The 17,975-nt window shown below is 55.0% G+C and overlaps 1 protein-coding gene across 6 annotated transcripts in view; it reads right to left on the bottom strand.

Moving 5' to 3' along the window:
- Positions 1 to 5,086: 5,086 nt before the first annotated feature.
- Positions 5,087 to 17,975, bottom strand: part of LOC146859588 (mitochondrial carrier homolog 2-like) — a 379,079-nt gene continuing 366,190 nt past the window's right edge. For all 6 annotated transcript variants that reach the window (XM_085646528.1, XM_085646529.1, XM_085646527.1 and 3 more), the window contains one exon: positions 5,087 to 5,878. In XM_085646528.1, the coding sequence (XP_085502654.1) occupies positions 5,792 to 5,878 (87 nt within the window). In that variant the 3' untranslated portion in view covers positions 5,087 to 5,791. The remainder of the gene's footprint in view (positions 5,879 to 17,975) is intronic.

Genomic DNA, 17,975 nt, shown 5'->3' with positions numbered 1-17,975 from the left:
CTGCAGGCATCAATGCCAGGTAAGAGCAGAGAGCAACTGACTGCAGGCATCAAAGCCAGGTAAGGGCAGAGAGCAACTGACTGCAGGAATCAATGCCAGGTATGGGCAGAGAATGTGACTGACTGCAGGCATCAATGCCAGGTATGGGCAGAGAGCAACTGACTGCAGGAATCAATGCCAGGTATGGGCAGAGAATGTGACTGACTGCAGGCATCAATGCCAGGTATGGGCAGAGAGCAACTGACTGCAGGAATCAATGCCAGGTATGGGCAGAGAATGTGACTGACTGCAGGCATCAATGCCAGGTATGGGCAGAGAGTGTGACTGACTGCAGGCATCAATGCCAGGTATGGGCAGAGAGAACAACTGACTGCAGGCATCAATGCCAGGTAAGGACAGAGAGTGTGACTGACTGCAGGCATCAATGCCAGGTAAGGACAGAGAGTGTGACTGACTGCAGGCATCAATGCCAGGTATAGGCAGAGAGAGCAACTGACTGCAGGCATCAATGCCAGGTATGGGCAGAGAGAGCAACTGACTGCAGGCATCAATGCCAGGTATGGGCAGAGAGAGCAACTGACTGCAGGCATCAATGCCAGGTATGGGCAGAGAGAGCAACTGACTGCAGGCATCAATGCCAGGTATGGGCAGAGAGCAACTGACTGCTGGCATCAATGCCAGGTAAGGACAGAGAGTGTGACTGACTGCAGGCATCAATGCCAGGTATGGGCAGAGAGAACAACTGACTGCAGGCATCAATGCCAGGTATGGGCAGAGAGAGCAACTGACTGCAGGCATTAATGCCAGGTAAGAGAAGAGAGAGCAACTGACTGCAGGCATCAAAGCCAGGTAAGAGCAGAGAGCAACTCACTGCAGGCATCAAAGCCAGGTATGGGCAGAGAGAACAACTGACTGCAGGCATTAATGCCAGGTATGGGCAGAGAGAGCAACTGACTGCAGGCATCAATGCCAGGTATGGACAGAGAGAGCAACTGACTGCAGGAATCAAAGCCAAGTATGGGCAGAGAGAGCAACTGACTGCAGGCATCAATGCCAAGTATGGGCAGAGAGAGCAACTGACTGCAGGCATCAATGCCAGGTATGGGCAGAGAGTGTGACTGGCTGCAGGCATCAATGCCAGGTAAGAGCAGAGAGAGCAACTGACTGCAGGCATCAATGCCAGGTAAGGGCAGAGAGAGCAACTGACTGCAGGCATCAATGCCAGGTAAGGGCAGAGAGAGCAACTGACTGCAGGCATCAAAGCCAGGTAGGGGCAGAGAGAGCAACTGACTGCAAGAATCAATGCCAGGTAAGGGCAGAGAGCAACTGACTGCAGGAATCAATGCCAGGTATGGGCAGAGAATGTGACTGACTGCAGGCATCAATGCCAGGTATGGGCAGAGAGTGTGACTGACTGCAGGCATCAATGCCAGGTATGGGCAGAGAGAACAACTGACTGCAGGCATCAATGCCAGGTAAGGACAGAGAGTGTGACTGACTGCAGGCATCAATGCCAGGTAAGGACAGAGAGTGTGACTGACTGCAGGCATCAATGCCAGGTAAGGACAGAGAGTGTGACTGACTGCAGGCATCAATGCCAGGTAAGGACAGAGAGTGTGACTGACTGCAAGCATCAATTCCAGGTATGGGCAAAGAGAGCAACTGACTGCAGGCATCAATGCCAGGTATGGGCAGAGAATGTGACTGACTGCAGGCATCAATGCCAGGTATGGGCAGAGAGTGTGACTGACTGCAGGCATCAATGCCAGGTATGGGCAGAGAGAACAACTGACTGCAGGCATCAATGCCAGGTAAGGACAGAGAGTGTGACTGACTGCAGGCATCAATGCCAGGTAAGGACAGAGAGTGTGACTGACTGCAGGCATCAATGCCAGGTATAGGCAGAGAGAGCAACTGACTGCAGGCATCAATGCCAGGTATGGGCAGAGAGAGCAACTGACTGCAGGCATCAATGCCAGGTATGGGCAGAGAGAGCAACTGACTGCAGGCATCAATGCCAGGTATGGGCAGAGAGAGCAACTGACTGCAGGCATCAATGCCAGGTATGGGCAGAGAGCAACTGACTGCTGGCATCAATGCCAGGTAAGGACAGAGAGTGTGACTGACTGCAGGCATCAATGCCAGGTATGGGCAGAGAGAACAACTGACTGCAGGCATCAATGCCAGGTATGGGCAGAGAGAGCAACTGACTGCAGGCATTAATGCCAGGTAAGAGAAGAGAGAGCAACTGACTGCAGGCATCAAAGCCAGGTAAGAGCAGAGAGCAACTCACTGCAGGCATCAAAGCCAGGTATGGGCAGAGAGAACAACTGACTGCAGGCATTAATGCCAGGTATGGGCAGAGAGAGCAACTGACTGCAGGCATCAATGCCAGGTATGGACAGAGAGAGCAACTGACTGCAGGAATCAAAGCCAAGTATGGGCAGAGAGAGCAACTGACTGCAGGCATCAATGCCAAGTATGGGCAGAGAGAGCAACTGACTGCAGGCATCAATGCCAGGTATGGGCAGAGAGTGTGACTGGCTGCAGGCATCAATGCCAGGTAAGAGCAGAGAGAGCAACTGACTGCAGGCATCAATGCCAGGTAAGGGCAGAGAGAGCAACTGACTGCAGGCATCAATGCCAGGTAAGGGCAGAGAGAGCAACTGACTGCAGGCATCAAAGCCAGGTAGGGGCAGAGAGAGCAACTGACTGCAAGAATCAATGCCAGGTAAGGGCAGAGAGCAACTGACTGCAGGAATCAATGCCAGGTATGGGCAGAGAATGTGACTGACTGCAGGCATCAATGCCAGGTATGGGCAGAGAGTGTGACTGACTGCAGGCATCAATGCCAGGTATGGGCAGAGAGAACAACTGACTGCAGGCATCAATGCCAGGTAAGGACAGAGAGTGTGACTGACTGCAGGCATCAATGCCAGGTAAGGACAGAGAGTGTGACTGACTGCAGGCATCAATGCCAGGTAAGGACAGAGAGTGTGACTGACTGCAGGCATCAATGCCAGGTAAGGACAGAGAGTGTGACTGACTGCAAGCATCAATTCCAGGTATGGGCAAAGAGAGCAACTGACTGCAGGCATCAATGCCAGGTATGGGCAAAGAGTGTGACTGACTGCAGGCATCAATGCCAGGTAAGGGCAGAGAGAACAACTGACTGCAGGCATCAATGCCAGGTATGGGCAGAGAGAACAACTGACTGCTGGCATCAATGCCAGGTATGGGCAGAGAGAGCAACTGACTGCAGGCATCAATGCCAGGTATGGGCAGAGAGAACAACTGACTGCAGGCATCAATGCCAGGTATGGGCAGAGAGAGCAACTGACTGCAGGCATTAATGCCAGTTATGGGCAGAGAGAGCAACTGACTGCAGGCATCAATGCCAGGTATGGACAGAGAGAGCAACTGACTGCAGGAATCAAAGCCAGGTATGGGCAGAGAGAGCAACTGACTGCAGGCATCAAAGCCAGGTATGGGCAGAGAGAGCAACTGATTGCAGGCATCAATGCCAGGTATGGGCAGAGAGTGTGACTGACTGCAGGCATCAATGCCAGGTAAGAGCAGAGAGCAACTGACTGCAGGCATCAAAGCCAGGTAAGGGCAGAGAGCAACTGACTGCAGGAATCAATGCCAGGTATGGGCAGAGAATGTGACTGACTGCAGGCATCAATGCCAGGTATGGGCAGAGAGCAACTGACTGCAGGAATCAATGCCAGGTATGGGCAGAGAATGTGACTGACTGCAGGCATCAATGCCAGGTATGGGCAGAGAGCAACTGACTGCAGGAATCAATGCCAGGTATGGGCAGAGAATGTGACTGACTGCAGGCATCAATGCCAGGTATGGGCAGAGAGCAACTGACTGCAGGCATCAATGCCAGGTATGGGCAGAGAGTGTGACTGACTGCAGGCATCAATGCCAGGTATGGGCAGAGAGAACAACTGACTGCAGGCATCAATGCCAGGTAAGGGCAGAGAGTGTGACTGACTGCAGGCATCAATGCCAGGTAAGGACAGAGTGTGACTGACTGCAGGCATCAATGCCAGGTAAGGGCAGAGTGTGACTGACTGCAGGCATCAATTCCAGGTAAGGGCAGAGAGAACAACTGACTGCAGGCATCAATGCCAGGTATGGGCAAAGAGTGTGACTGACTGCAGACATCAATGCCAGGTAAGGGCAGAGAGAGCAACTGACTGCAGGCAGCAATGCCAGGTAAGGGCAGAGAGAGCAACTGACTGCAGGAATCAATGGCAGGTATGGGCAGAGAGAGCAACTGACTGCAGGCATCAATGCCAGGTAAGGGCAGAGAGAGCAACCGACTGCAGGCATCAATGCCAGGAATGGGCAGAGAGAACAACTGACTGCAGGCATCAATGCCAGGTAAGGGCAGAGAGTGTGACTGACTGCAGGCATCAATGCCAGGTAAGGACAGAGTGTGACTGACTGCAGGCATCAATGCCAGGTAAGGGCAGAGTGTGACTGACTGCAGGCATCAATTCCAGGTAAGGGCAGAGAGAAAGGCACATACAAGGGGTAAGGTTGATGCAGGACAGACTGCAGAGGATCAAAGGCCAGGGGCGAGGTGGGACGGCACACGTCTAAAGCATGTGTAGAAAGAGGCAGAGCAGGGGCGAGGTGGGACGGCACGCGTCTAAAGCATGTGTGTAGAAAGAGGCAGAGCGCTGGGATTAGAATGTGGAATAACAAGGATAATGGCAAAAGCAGGAAAGTAAACTCCGCTCTACAGGCGCCACAGCTCGTGTGAGTTGGGGTTTGGGAGGAACGGAACAGGCAGGGGTTATAGACATGAATGGCATTGAGAATATTTACCGTCTCAAAGATCGTACACTTAACCTTTGCCGAGCAAGCACAGCGTGGTGGAAACTCGTAGTGAAGACTGGCTTGTAATATCTTTTGCTTTCTGTTTTCCCATTTGCTGTTTAGGAGAATTCCTAAGTGAATGTGTGCTGAGTTCAGTTGCGTAGGGCCTTCCATGGGCACTAGATCTAGGCTTTGAGATTCGCAGAGCTCACAGACTCACAGCGGCAAAGCGGAAGAACAACACAAGTGAGAGATTGGATTTGTCTTTAATGGTCTTCCATCATTACCCGGGAAACCCCAAGCACATTCTTTATAGCAGTGCGTTCCTTGGTGGATTCTTCAATTGGGAAAAGTATTTAGACTTTATGGAAGAGTTCATCTGTTGAGGGATGCCAACAGCACGGTCCAGCTGCGAGCAGCCACACTGTATCCTCCCCCATCTGATGTGAATTCTGTCAAGATACTGGCTGCAGCTTTGGTTTCTGCTCTTCATACAAACCGGCATTTTCTCTCTCCTCCTCTTCTACCACCTTGTAGCTAGAACAGCAGGAGACCAAGCTTCAGCTTTGTTCAAGCTTGAGCAATGTGTGTGTGAATCTGAGTGAGCTGGTGGCTGAAAAGGGAGCGGTCTCTCATACAACAGTGACAACGGAGGACAACCCGGAAGTTCAGGACCACTGCAGACGCTGCACTCACCAGTCGCAAGGAGCGAGATCGCTTCTATTATTAGGGCCTTCAACAGTGAGCTGAAGCACAGCATCCACGGCCCACATGCACCAGACCCTCCCCCTCACGACCCTGGAGGTCTTCAAGAAACAATGCAGAGGCAAACATTCCTTTCCCCAAAAACAGAATAAAAAATTATACATCCAAAAATGTGTACAAATCAATTCCCTCCCCCAGCATTCTGTAAATTCCAGGTCCAGCGTAGGTGGCACAAGTCGGCATTGGCACTTTAGTAAAATCTTTTCTGTTCCAAAATGTACTTCTTCCCTGCAGGAGCTTTTCGGAAGAACAGGCTACTTCCACGACTTAAATTGCCCTGAGGAAAACCAAACAAAAAGAACATTTAGAAACAAAATTATCGCTTTACCAAGAGAAACATCCTTGCTACAATTGGCCGATGCAACGACTACATTTCGGAAAGTTTTTTGACTTAACATATAACCAAATAGATCCAAGTCTACGATCCCTGCCTGGGTGAAACCAGAGGTTAAATGCCTGAAATCAAACAGATGTACCCTTGAAAGTCTCTGGAAAAAACCCACTGTAGCAATTAAAACCGTCCTCCAACACTAGGCTGTGATTCTAGCAGCTGCAAGCCAATAAAGGAACTGTACAGCACCATCAGGGATTTCAGAAACCAGAATGTACAGGTACAAAAGTGGCTGAGTCAGGAACTATGTGAATGCGCAGCACAGAATTTCATTAAAAAAAAGAAGCAGGACATTGAAACTTACTAAGAGAGGAAAAGGCAGGACTCCTACTACAACAACCACTCCCCAACCCAATCACAAAACAAATCAGTCTCAAAGTAATTAGCGTCAACACACTCGCACCTGAAGACAACTCTCTTTCAACACAACACTACCGATCTTCAGAATCACCTCTTGCTTTACACTGAGGCACGCTGCGACAGAGTCCTAAGTGTTGTGTCTGTGTCTAACAGACAATAAGCTGTACCTCTGTTCAATGTCAAGTGACAACAGGGCGAGTTGGCATTGTTTCTCCCTCTCCGATCATCCTCCTCTGTAGGAGCCTCTGGGATAAAGAGCTGCTCTGCAGTGGAAGGAGTCCCTTCCCTGGCTGCACTTACGAGAACCTCAACCTAACTCAGTCTTTTCACTACATCACCTAGTCTTCCCTCAGACACATTCCTGTTCAGTCTCCGAGCTTGGTTTGATATTTGATGACAGAACTCCACCCCTCAGCTATGTGGGTGCCTGACAGGCAGAAGAAACCAGAAAACCACCCCCATGCTATTTTCTGTCAGAGAAAGAATCTTGTGGATTCCCTGCAGGAAAAGTAGATGTAAAGTACCTGCAACGGTCGCAAAAGTATTGGAAAATACTCTACAGAAGGCAAAACGTTAAGAAGCAAGTAACTGAAGCTCTTGTAAAAAGCATCACAAACCAGGAGAGACTTCATGGATCTGCTTCATATGGAGCCCGAAACAAAAGAACTGAAGCACCGAAACAATTAGTGGCGCAAAGTATTCTGGGATATGGAAGCTGGAACAACGCCAAACTTCAGCTTCCCTTTGCTGTTGGCTAAATGTACCTTGGTTTCTTTGTTATCCGCTACATTGAAGTAAAGTTACGGGACACGCGGCAGCTTCGCTCACATTACAATGATGTGGCCGAGGCAGATACAGCGCACCCAGGATATGGAACTTTCAGCCCCGAGTTCCATACCAACCAATCACTGACCGACTACAAGAAAAAGTTGTACGCAATATTGCTTGAAAGACACCCTGGCTGAAGAATAAGAGGGAAGCTATGATTAACAGAAAATGTACAATCTGATCCTATGGAACCGAAATTGTTAACGTTCTCTATTATGTTTGCAGCACATATGCGATTAATCACGATTCTATGCAACACTCCTATATGTGGAAATTGTTTTTGTTTCTTTTGTACACCACTCTGATACCCCTGGGTCAAGTTCACTCTATAGAAAACAAATCTATATATATAAGAAAACTAAAGTTCACAAAGTGAGGCCTTTGATATGCTGAAGTTTTTATCAACAATTAAAAATGCATATTTTTTTCTACATAAAATAGATGATATACGTTTCAATATGAGAGAAGGGTGCCGAATCCCCCCCCCCCCCCCCCAAATGGGAGTCTTAAGCTGTTTAGACTAACAATGAAGATCCCGCAATGCTGGAGCACAGCGTCCCAGAGGCGACGGCACAACTAACGAAGATCCCGCAATGCTGGAGCGCAGTGTCCCGGAGGCGACGATACAACTAACGATGAAGATCCCGCAATGCTGGAGCACAGAGTCCCGGAGGAGACGGTACAACTAACAATGAAGATCCCGCACTTCTGGAGCACAGTGTCCCGGAGGTGACGGTACAACTAACGATGAAGATCCCGCAATGCTGGAGCGCAGTGTCCCGGAGGCGACGATACAACTAACGATGAAGATCCCGCAATGCTGGAGCACAGAGTCCCGGAGGAGACGGTACAACTAACAATGAAGATCCCGCACTTCTGGAGCACAGTGTCCTGGAGGCGACGGTACAACTAACGATGAAGATCCTGCAATGCTGGAGCGCAGTGTCCCGGAGGCGACGGTACAAGTAACAATGAAGAATCCGCAATGCTGGAGCGCAGTGTCCCGGAGGCGACGCTACAACTAACGATGAAGATCCCGCAATGCTGGGGCGCAGTGTCCCGGAGGTGACGGTACAACTAACGATGAAGATCCCGCAATGCTGGAGCGCAGTGTCCCGGAGGTGACGGTACAACTAACGATGAAGATCCCGCAATGCTGGAGCGCAGTGTCCCGGAGGCGACGATATAACTAACGATGAAGATCCCGCAATGCTGGAGCGCAGTGTCCCGGAGGAGACGATACAATTAACGATGAAGATCCCGCAATGCTGGAGCGCAGTGTCCCGGAGGAGACGGTACAACTAACAATGAAGATCCCGCACTTCTGGAGCGCAGTGTCCTGGAGGCGACGGTACAACTAACTATGAAGATCCTGCAATGCTGGAGCGCAGTGTCCCGGAGGCGACGGTACAAGTAACAATGAAGAATCCGCAATGCTGGAGCACAGAGTCCTGGAGGCAAAGGTACAACTAACGATGAAGATCCCGCAATGCTGGAGCACAGCATCCAGAGGCGACGGTACAACTAACGATGAAGATCCTGCAATGCTGGAGCGCAGTGTCCCGGAGGCGACAGTACAAGTAACAATGAAGAATCCGCAATGCTGGAGCACAGAGTCCTGGAGGCAAAGGTACAACTAATGATGAAGATCCCGCAATGCTGGAGCGCAGTGTCCCGGAGGCGGCGGTACAACTAATGATGAAGATCCTGCAATGCTGGAGCGCAGTGTCCCGGAGGCGACAGTACAACTAATGATGAAGATCCCGCAATGCTGGAGCGCAGTGTCCCGGAGGCGACGGTACAAATAGCGATGAAGATGTCGCAATGCTGGAGCGCAGTGTCCTGGAGGCGACGGTACACCTAACGATGAAGATCCCGCAATGCTGAAGCGCAGTGTCCCGGAGGCGACGGTACAACTAACGATGAAGATCCCGCAATGCTGGAGCGCAGTGTGCCGGAGGCGACGCTACAACTAACGATGAAGATCCCGCAATGCTGGAGCACAGTGTCCCGGAGGCGATGACAACTAACGAAGATCCCGCAATGCTGGAGCACAGTGTCCCGGAGGCGACGGTACAACTAACAATGAAGATCCTGCAATGCTGGAGCACAGAGTCCTGGAGGCGAAGGTACAACTAATGATGAAGATCCTGCAATGCTGTAACACAGCATCCAGAGGGGACGGTACAACTAACGATGAAGATCCCGCAGTGCTGGAGCACAGTGTCCCGGAGGCGATGACAACTAACAAAGATCACGCAATGCTGGAGCGCAGTGTCCCGGAGGCGACGGTACAACTAACGATGAAGATCCCGCAATGCTGGAGCACAGTGTCCCGGAGGCGACGGTACAACTAACAATGAAGATCCTGCAATGCTGGAGCACAGAGTCCTGGAGGCAAAGGTACAACTAATGAAGATCCCGCAATGCTGGAGCACAGCATCCAGAAGCGACGGTACAACTAACAATGAAGATCCTAAGAGCGCTAGGTGGCGCTACCCAAGATGGCCGCACTGAGGATGCTGGCCCCTCGCATCCGCCCTTCATCCGTTGTGGCCGTCCTAGGTGTGCCCAGATGACCGCCGAGTGTTGCGGGACGGCTGCCCTGCCCCCAGTGAGACTTTTACCTGGATCGATGCAGCTGGAGCCGCGGTAGCAAGCCCGTGAGCTCCGCCGGTGCCTGAGGCGTGCCTGGCCGGTCCCGCGGCCGGCTAGGTGAGCCCCCGGCGCACCACGAGGGGCGCGAGGCCATCAACGGCTGGCCGGGGACCGAAGGATCTTCGGAGCGGAGCTCCAGCGGGTGCCGGACTTCAGCTGCACGGTGGGGGGGGTCAGCGGATGGTGAGCGCCCCCGATGGTGAGTGGGCCCGCTTCGACGGGCAGATCGGCCCGAGCGGAGAGGCGGGATCCGGCTGGGGGAATTCTCGGCGGAGCTCTACGCGTCCATGCAACTTCCTTCGCGCATTACGCATAAGTGGCGGTAACCTACTGCACCCAACAAGGTTCGAGTTGGCCTCTCCAGCTGCAGTCCCCGTTACTTTCCACGGCAGTAAAATCTTTCACACTCTTTACCAGACTACGGAGGCTGCTGTCAATGGGGTGCTGATCTTGCAGTGAACACGTTGCTGGAAGAAAGTAGACTGTGGACCCAATGAATGTACTGAACTTCCAGCTCACTTCAGATCTGCTTTCCACAGACAGGGATTACTTACCCAACGACCTGACTGCCCTGCTGCGGTGCTGCTGTTGGTGTCCGCTGTCTCCTGGTGCTGGGCCGACGCGGCCTGAGGGGGCTCCTCGCTGACCCGTTCTGGGGTGGTCCCGGAGGCGTTGATGCCCCGCCGGACCCGGCGGACGGCCGCTGTACTTGGGGCGGGGACGCTCCTAGCGGGAGCGGCGGTGCCGGATCTCTCCCGCCCGGTACCCTTCCCGGGGGTCGCTGCTGGCAGAAGGGCAATTCCCCCCCCCCCCCTACCGAGCCTTGACTGTCTTCCTTGGCGCTGTGCCTGGTGCTCGGTGGGGGGGGGGGGGGGGGGGGTTTCGGCTGCTGGATCCGGACCTGGGGTGGACGATGGGTTCCCCGGTGAGTTGGTCAAGCCGGTGAGTTGGGGCGACGGACGGAGCCTCGTTGGACCGTGCGCTGTACATCGCTTGAGGACCATCACGGACACAGTCTGTAGCGCGAGGCCCGGGACGTAGTGAGGGCGGCTCGGCCCGGATCCGTGTGCGGGTGTGCGTGTTGATTGCGCTCTGAGCCCTCCATCGGTGGGGATAGGACGCACCTTCGCCATTTGCCTTCTTCTGGAACCCCCCCACTCCTGTTCTGTTGCAGGGGGCTGCACCGCTTGGCAGGTGGGAGCAGTCGGCGGGTCCACTGCGCCCATCCCCGTGTCAGGCTCATGCCCCTTGGGTTCATCATGGGCAAGGAAAACGGCTCCAAACCGCCGGCGACGTCCCACCAGACACGGATTGACCAGTTCGCGAGCTCGGACCCCGCGGGTGGAGGAGGGGCGCCGGCTCCGAACAAGGACTTGGCTGTCATCCTTCAGGCCATTGATGCCTCTCGCACATCCTTGGAAGGGATGGTTGGGGAGGTGAAGGTTGATGTTGCGCTCTTGCGGCAGGACCTCCGCAACGCCACGGCTCGCATCACGGAAACGGAGTCCAGGATCTCCACGGTGGAGGATGACATTCGCCTTCTACAGGACCAGGTCCGGGAGCTCACTACCCACTCCAAGGAACTGCACAGGCGGGCGGAAGATGCCGAAAATCGCGCCCGTCGCAATAACCTTCGCCTGGTGGGCTTTCCGGAGGGGGTCGAGTCTGGCCGAGCAGATGACTTCCTCGAAAAATGGTTTAAGTCCTGGATGCCGGCGGCCTGTCTGTCGACCTGGTTCGTGGTGGAGAGGGCGCACCGGTCCTTGGCAGCCAGGCCCCCGGTGGGAGCCCCTCAGCGCCCCTTCATTCTTAGGATCCTCAACTTTCGAGACAGATGCTATCCTCCGGGAGGCACGGGTGAGCGGTCTTTTGAATTTCAACAACCACACCATTATGGTCTTCCCGGACTACACCCGGGAGGTCTAAGAGCAGCGCCGCTCCTACACGGAGGTCAAGCAAAAGCTGCGCTCCCTGGGCCTCCAATACCAGCTCCAATTCCCGGCCCGCCTTCGTGTCATTTTCCAGAGTAAGACACTGTTCTTTGACACTCCCAGGGCGGCCTGGACCTGGCTCACTGAGGAAAGACCTCTGCGCCAGCCCGGTGAAGCGTCGTCCACTGCTGTGCCCCGGAGACAAGGTGCAGCTGGGTCCCAGCGACCACAGCGTAGGAAGCGCACGCACGCACGCACTCCCGACAGCGCCGCGGCACGGCGGCGGCTCGGACCCGGTCTGCCAGCATCTCAGGGAGACAAGTGAGGGACTCATCGGCCTCCTCTGGCACCTCCTCTCGTGCGGCTGGGGGGTCCCGGCGCCGCCTGTCCCCTCGGCCGGACGGTCTTCCTCTCCCCTCAATGTGCAAATTGACTTGTCAGACCTCTCCCGCAGTCCTGCTATATGACTCCCAGTTTGTTTCAAGCATCCGCGGGGGTGGGGGCTTTGTAATCTCATGCTTTCCCACAGCAACCAAGGACGAGACATTGAAATCCGTGCTTCAGGAGGGGTCTACCATGCTCTCTATACCCGAGCGCCTAGGCTTGGGGTTTTGTAATTGTTGGTTCAGTTAGGGCGACAGATGATTCTGTTCTCGAAGTGTAGGGTGGGGGGTTGGGGTTGGATACTTGTTTGTTTTTCCTCCTCGGGGGACTGTTTTGTTTGGTTTGGGTCTGTGTTTCCTTGAGCCTCCTACGCAGCACCACACCTCGCGTTTCATTGCGCTTCTCCGTGCAGCCACCCACGCGGGCTCTGCCACCGATTGCTTTCCTGCGCCACCCGTTGGCTCCCCCTAGCGGGGGTTCCGTAGCCCTGGCTTCCCCTGGCAGCTCCACTCCTGACGTGCTCTGTTCCCATCCCTATTATGGCTGACCCACCCTCTGCGGCCCAGCTGCACGTCCTGTCCTGGAACGTGAACGGCTTACTAGATAGACTCAAGCGTACTGCCGTCCTCAAGTACGCCCAGCGCGCGGAGGCGGACGTGCTCCTCCTGCTTCAAGAAACCCACCTGCTTGGCGAGAAATGTCCCTTCCTGGCGCGCTACGGGTACGACCGGGTATGGCACTCTGGGTTCTCGCGCGGATCGCGGGGGGTCGCCGTCCTGTTGCGCCGCTCCCTTCCCTTTGTGTTCACCCGGGTGCTTCATGACCCCCAAGGGATGGGGATTGCCGTTTGCGGCACGCTTGAGGGTCAGCCGCTCAGTCTTCTCTCACTCTATGCGCCGCCTACCGGGTTATCTCACGCTTTATCTCACACCGCATCTTTATTGGCAACCCACCCGCCGGGCGCTATTGTTTTAGGGGGGGGACTTCAACGCGGTCTCGGCCCCACAGCTCGACTCCTTGGGCCCGGTTTCGGCACCCCGCGCTGCGCGAGCGAAGCAGCTGGCGAATTGGGTGGAGGCTCAGGGCTTGTGCGATGCATGGCGGATTTGGCACCCGCGCAAACGGCAATATACCCACACCTCGGCCGCCCACCACACTCATGCGCGGATTGATGCGATCTTTGTCCCCCCCGCTGACTGTGTCGGCATCCAGGACGTCCGCATCCTTCCCCGGGGGATATCCGATCACTCTCCGGTCCTCATGGGTCTGGGGCCCCGCCTTGTAGGGCCCGCCAGGTGTGGCGCTTCAATGCCTGGTTTCTCGCCTGGAAGCTCCGTGGGGAGGTGGGGTCCGCCCTGACGCGGTACTTTGGCGACAACGATGGGTCGGTCTCCTCAGCGGGTACCCTCTGGGAGACCTGCAAGGCCACCATCAGGGGGACTGCCAAGACACAGGTGGTGCGGCACCGCCAGGCGCAGCTCCAGCGGCTCACTGCCTGTGAGGCCCGGGCACTGCGACTGGAGCGATCTCTTTCAGGGACCGGTGATCCGGCCGGGACTCGGCAACTGCGACTTCTGCGGGAGGAGATCCGTCAACGGTCGCTTGATGCGGCTAAGCTCCTCTGGCAATCCTCGGTGGCGAGGGTATATGGATGGGGCGACAAGAATGGTGCGCTGTTGCACCGGCTGGCTACCTACCCCAGGGCCTCGCGAATTATTCCTGCAGTGACGGACTCTGACGGCCTGCTCCAATCTTCCTCCGCGGCCATCGCGGATGCCTACGCCCAGTATTACTCGCAGCTGTAGCAGGCTCGGGCGTCGGACCTCCCCTTGGCCTCAATGCTGGCCGCTAGTAATCTACTGCTTCCCCGCCTTCGGTCCGGTGACTGGGAGAGCCTGGAGGAACCCATTTCCCATGAGGAGATTGGGGACGCGATAGGGCGCACATCCGCGGGGAAAACCCCAGGTCCGGACGGCTTCCCCCAGGAGTTTTATGCCACCTATAAGGACCAACTGGTCCCACGGTTGGGGGTCCCTTTATGCCGAAGCGGCTAAGAAAGGCTCCTTCCCCCCGGAAGCAGACATAGCCACGATTGTGGTTCTGCCCAAGTCTACGCCGCCATCCTGTGATAGGTCGGCATACCGGCCGATCTCTCTTATAAATACTGATATCAAACTCCATGCGGCGGTCCTGGCCCAGAGGCTCCGACCCTTTTTGTCAGACTTGGTGCACCCGGACCAGTGTGGCTTCATACCAGACCGAGGCACTTGCCATTGCCTTCGTCGCCTTCACGTGGCCCTGGCTCACCGCCATCGCATCTCTCCATATCTCACCCTCCTGCTCGCCGATTTCGAGAAGGCCTTCGACTCGGTTGGGTGGCCCTACCTCTTCGAGGTCCTGGCTCACATGGGTTTCGGCCCTAAGTTTGTTGGAATGGTGCGGGTCCTCTATGCGTGCCCCCGCGCCAGAGTGCTGGTTAACGGGGCACTGTCGAGACCATTTCAGGTCGGCCGGGGAACGCGGCAAGGGTGCCCACTGTCGCCTCTCCTTTTTGCTCTTGCAATGGAGCCCCTTGCCGCCCTGATCCGAGCGGATCCTTTCCTTCGGGGCTGGGAGTGGCCGGGCCGTGAGCCGGACAGAATAGCCCTCTACGTGGACGACGTTCTGTTGTATCTTAGTGACCCGGCGCGCTCGGGTCCCCGCGCACTCCATATCTTGGGCAGCTTTGGCCGCGCGTCTGGCCTTTATTTAAACCCGCATAAATCGGTTCTTGTGCCTCTGCACCCCTCCCGGGAGTGCTTTGACTGGCAGGACAGTATTCCCCTTCGTCGGTTGTCCTTTAAATATCTGGGCATCTGGGTCTCCCTTCTCCCAGAGTTGAGCTGGGCTCTTAACGTGGCCCCTCTGGTCAAGAAGGCCAAGGCGGACCCGATACGATGGCAGTCGCTCCCGCTCAATCCGCTGGGGAGGGTGGCACTCTACAAAATGATGATTCTCCCCCGGTTTCTTTATGTACTGCAGAACACTCCTGTGTCCTTCCCGCGGCCTTGTTTTCGCGAGCTAGACGGACTGGCGACTAGATTTCTCTGGTGTGGCGGGAGGCCGAGGCTGGCCCTGTCGACATGTCGCCTGCCCACCTTCGACGGCGGGCTCGGTATGACCAATCTTTACCTCTACTATTTGGCCACCCGCCTCCTGGTCATTCATGACTGGTTTGGAGGGGGATGGTCCGACCCGGTCTACAGGGTGGAATTAGAGGGCCTCGGTTTCTCCTGCATTCTGGACCGCCTGTACGGCGCCCCCATCCCCACCTCCTGTCCAGACATCACCAGAGCGATATTCCTGGCCTGGCGAGCGGCGCTTCGCCATACCCAGTGGACCAGGAGGCTGACCCGCGCCACTCCCCTATGGCATGGGACGTGGCTGCGGGACGTCGCGGCTCTGGAGGGCTTTAAAACATGGGACCTGCTCGGCATCTCCCAGCTGGGGGATGTCTGGCGAGGGGGACGCATGTGCTCCTATTCGGAGCTGCAGGCGCGCTTCTCCCTCCACTCATCTCAATTCTACAAGTACCTCCAACTGCGACACGCCATACGCACTTACACCCTTCTGGACGTTCGGCTGCCGGGCAACCTGGGGAGGGGGGGCATATCCCGAATACATCGCTCTCTTGTTAATAATACCCCCGTGGCTCGGGAAGACCTGAGGGAACGGTGGGAGGTGTGGGTGGGTCCCCTGGACGAGGTTGATTGGCGGGACGCCCTTATGGCCCCCAGGCTGGTGATGGCCTCCGCCAAACTGAGGCTTATTCAAATTTACTATCTTCATGCTGCCTACCTCACGCCGGCTCGTATGCACCGTGCGGGCCTCTCCGCTGACGCGGCCTGTCCCCGTTGTGGTTTTGACCCGGCCGACTTCATCCATATGGTGTGGTCGTGTCCGGAACTGGGGGGTTATTGGCGGGGCATTGAGGCTGATCTTACGGAGGTCTTAGGCTGGGAGGTGCCACATGACCCCAGACACACCCTTCTGGGCATCACTGACGGTTTAGATGGCACACGCGCTGAGAAGCTATTCCTCATGACAGCACTAATGGTGGCGAAAAGAGATATTGCAGCGGCCTGGAAGCATCCGCGGCCGCCTAGCTTGGCCAAATGGAGTACTGGGGTGGACTGGTGTGCGGCACAGGAGCGGACTCTCGATCAGGCGAGGGGTTGCCTTAAGAAATACCATAGGATCTGGGGGAAATGGTTGGGCAATGTATTCTGAGGATGTGGTACGGGGGGCGGAGGGGGGGCTTCGGGTGGGGGTGGGGTGATCTTGTGCTGCACGATTGCAAAATGGTGACTAGACAGGCTCAATGTTTTCTTTGTTGTGTCATTCAAAACAATACAAATTTGTTTATCAAAAAAACAATGAAGATCCTGCAATGCTGGAGCGCAGTGTTCTGGAGGCGACGGTACAACTAACGATGAAGATCCTGCAAATCTGGAGCGTAGTGTTCTGGAGGCGACGGTACAACTAACGATGAAGATCCCGCAATGCTGGAGCACAGTGTCCCGGAGGCGACGGTACAACGAACTATGAAGATCCTGCAATGCTGGAGCGCAGTGTCCCGGAGGCGAAGGTACAACTAATGATGAAGATCCTGCAATGCTGGAGCACAGTGTCCCGGAGGCGACGGTGATCCCGCAATGCTGGAGCACAGTGTCCTGGAGGCGACTGTACAACTAACGAAGATCCCACAATGCTGGAGCGCAGTGTCCCGGAGGCGACGGTACAACTAACGACCAAGATCACGCAATGCTGGAGCACAGTGTCCTGGAGGCAAAGGTACAAGTAATGATGAAGATCCCGCAATGCTGGAGCACAGTGTCCCGGAGGCAAAGGTACAACTAATGATGAAGATCCCGCAATGCTGGAGCACAGTGTCCCGGAGGAAACGGTGATCCCGCAATGCTGGAGAACAGTGTCTAGGAGGCGATGGTACAACTAATGATGAAGATCCCGCAATGCTGGAGAACAGTGTGTTGGAGGCGATGGTACACTGTCTCACTGTAATAACCATGCTGCTTTCAGGTGCAAGTCTGAATGAGCTAAGAGGTTTCTGGCTGTAATGTAGACCTGTTGGTGGAAAGCCATGTGCTCTGGAGCCCAAGCCTAGACTGAGAGAGTCTACTACACAGCAAGGGGTACGGGGACGCCTAGCTGGGTGGACACCTGATGGGTCCTCTAGACGTTTGAGGCTAGGCTGGCTCAAATAGACAACATATGACATTTTAACAACTAACCATGCCAAGACACTTTCAGATGCTTAAACCAATGAAACGCAATGTACGCAATGTGGATCACCTACTATCAATCGCTGTATCTCTGCCCCTCTGGGGTTGAGAAAAACTAGCAGTATCTTTTCTCTCATTTCCTCACATGGGGCGAGCCTCCTCCCTGTCCGGTTCCCAGAGATGAATAAGTGCTGCCGAGCAGACTTGTCTCTTACACCCATTAACTGATTTAAAGCAGCCAGAACCAGCCAGGGGTCTGTTACATTAGCAAGTTTAGGGGCACCTCCAATCCAGAAAGAATCTTCTACTCCTGTTTCAGGCCTGATTTTGTAGGCTTCCTGCCCAGTGTCCACAAATCATACCAGTTGAAGTTGGCTCAGTTATATGTATTCACATCTGCGTGGAGCTCCAATGTCAGGGGTGATGGCCACAACCCGCGGAACAGGTTCAGGTAGAGGTACGCTCAAGCAGGTGAAATCTATATAAAAACAAAGATCCACCTACCAGGTGCGCGCGTTTCATGTAAGAGGCAGGGAGTTC

Source organism: Triturus cristatus, chromosome 3_1 (assembly GCF_964204655.1).
Source record: "Triturus cristatus chromosome 3_1, aTriCri1.1, whole genome shotgun sequence".
Classification (NCBI taxonomy): Eukaryota; Metazoa; Chordata; class Amphibia; order Caudata; family Salamandridae; genus Triturus; species Triturus cristatus.
Note: the sequence above shows the minus strand (reverse complement) of the source record. Positions and strands in the feature narration are given on the sequence as shown.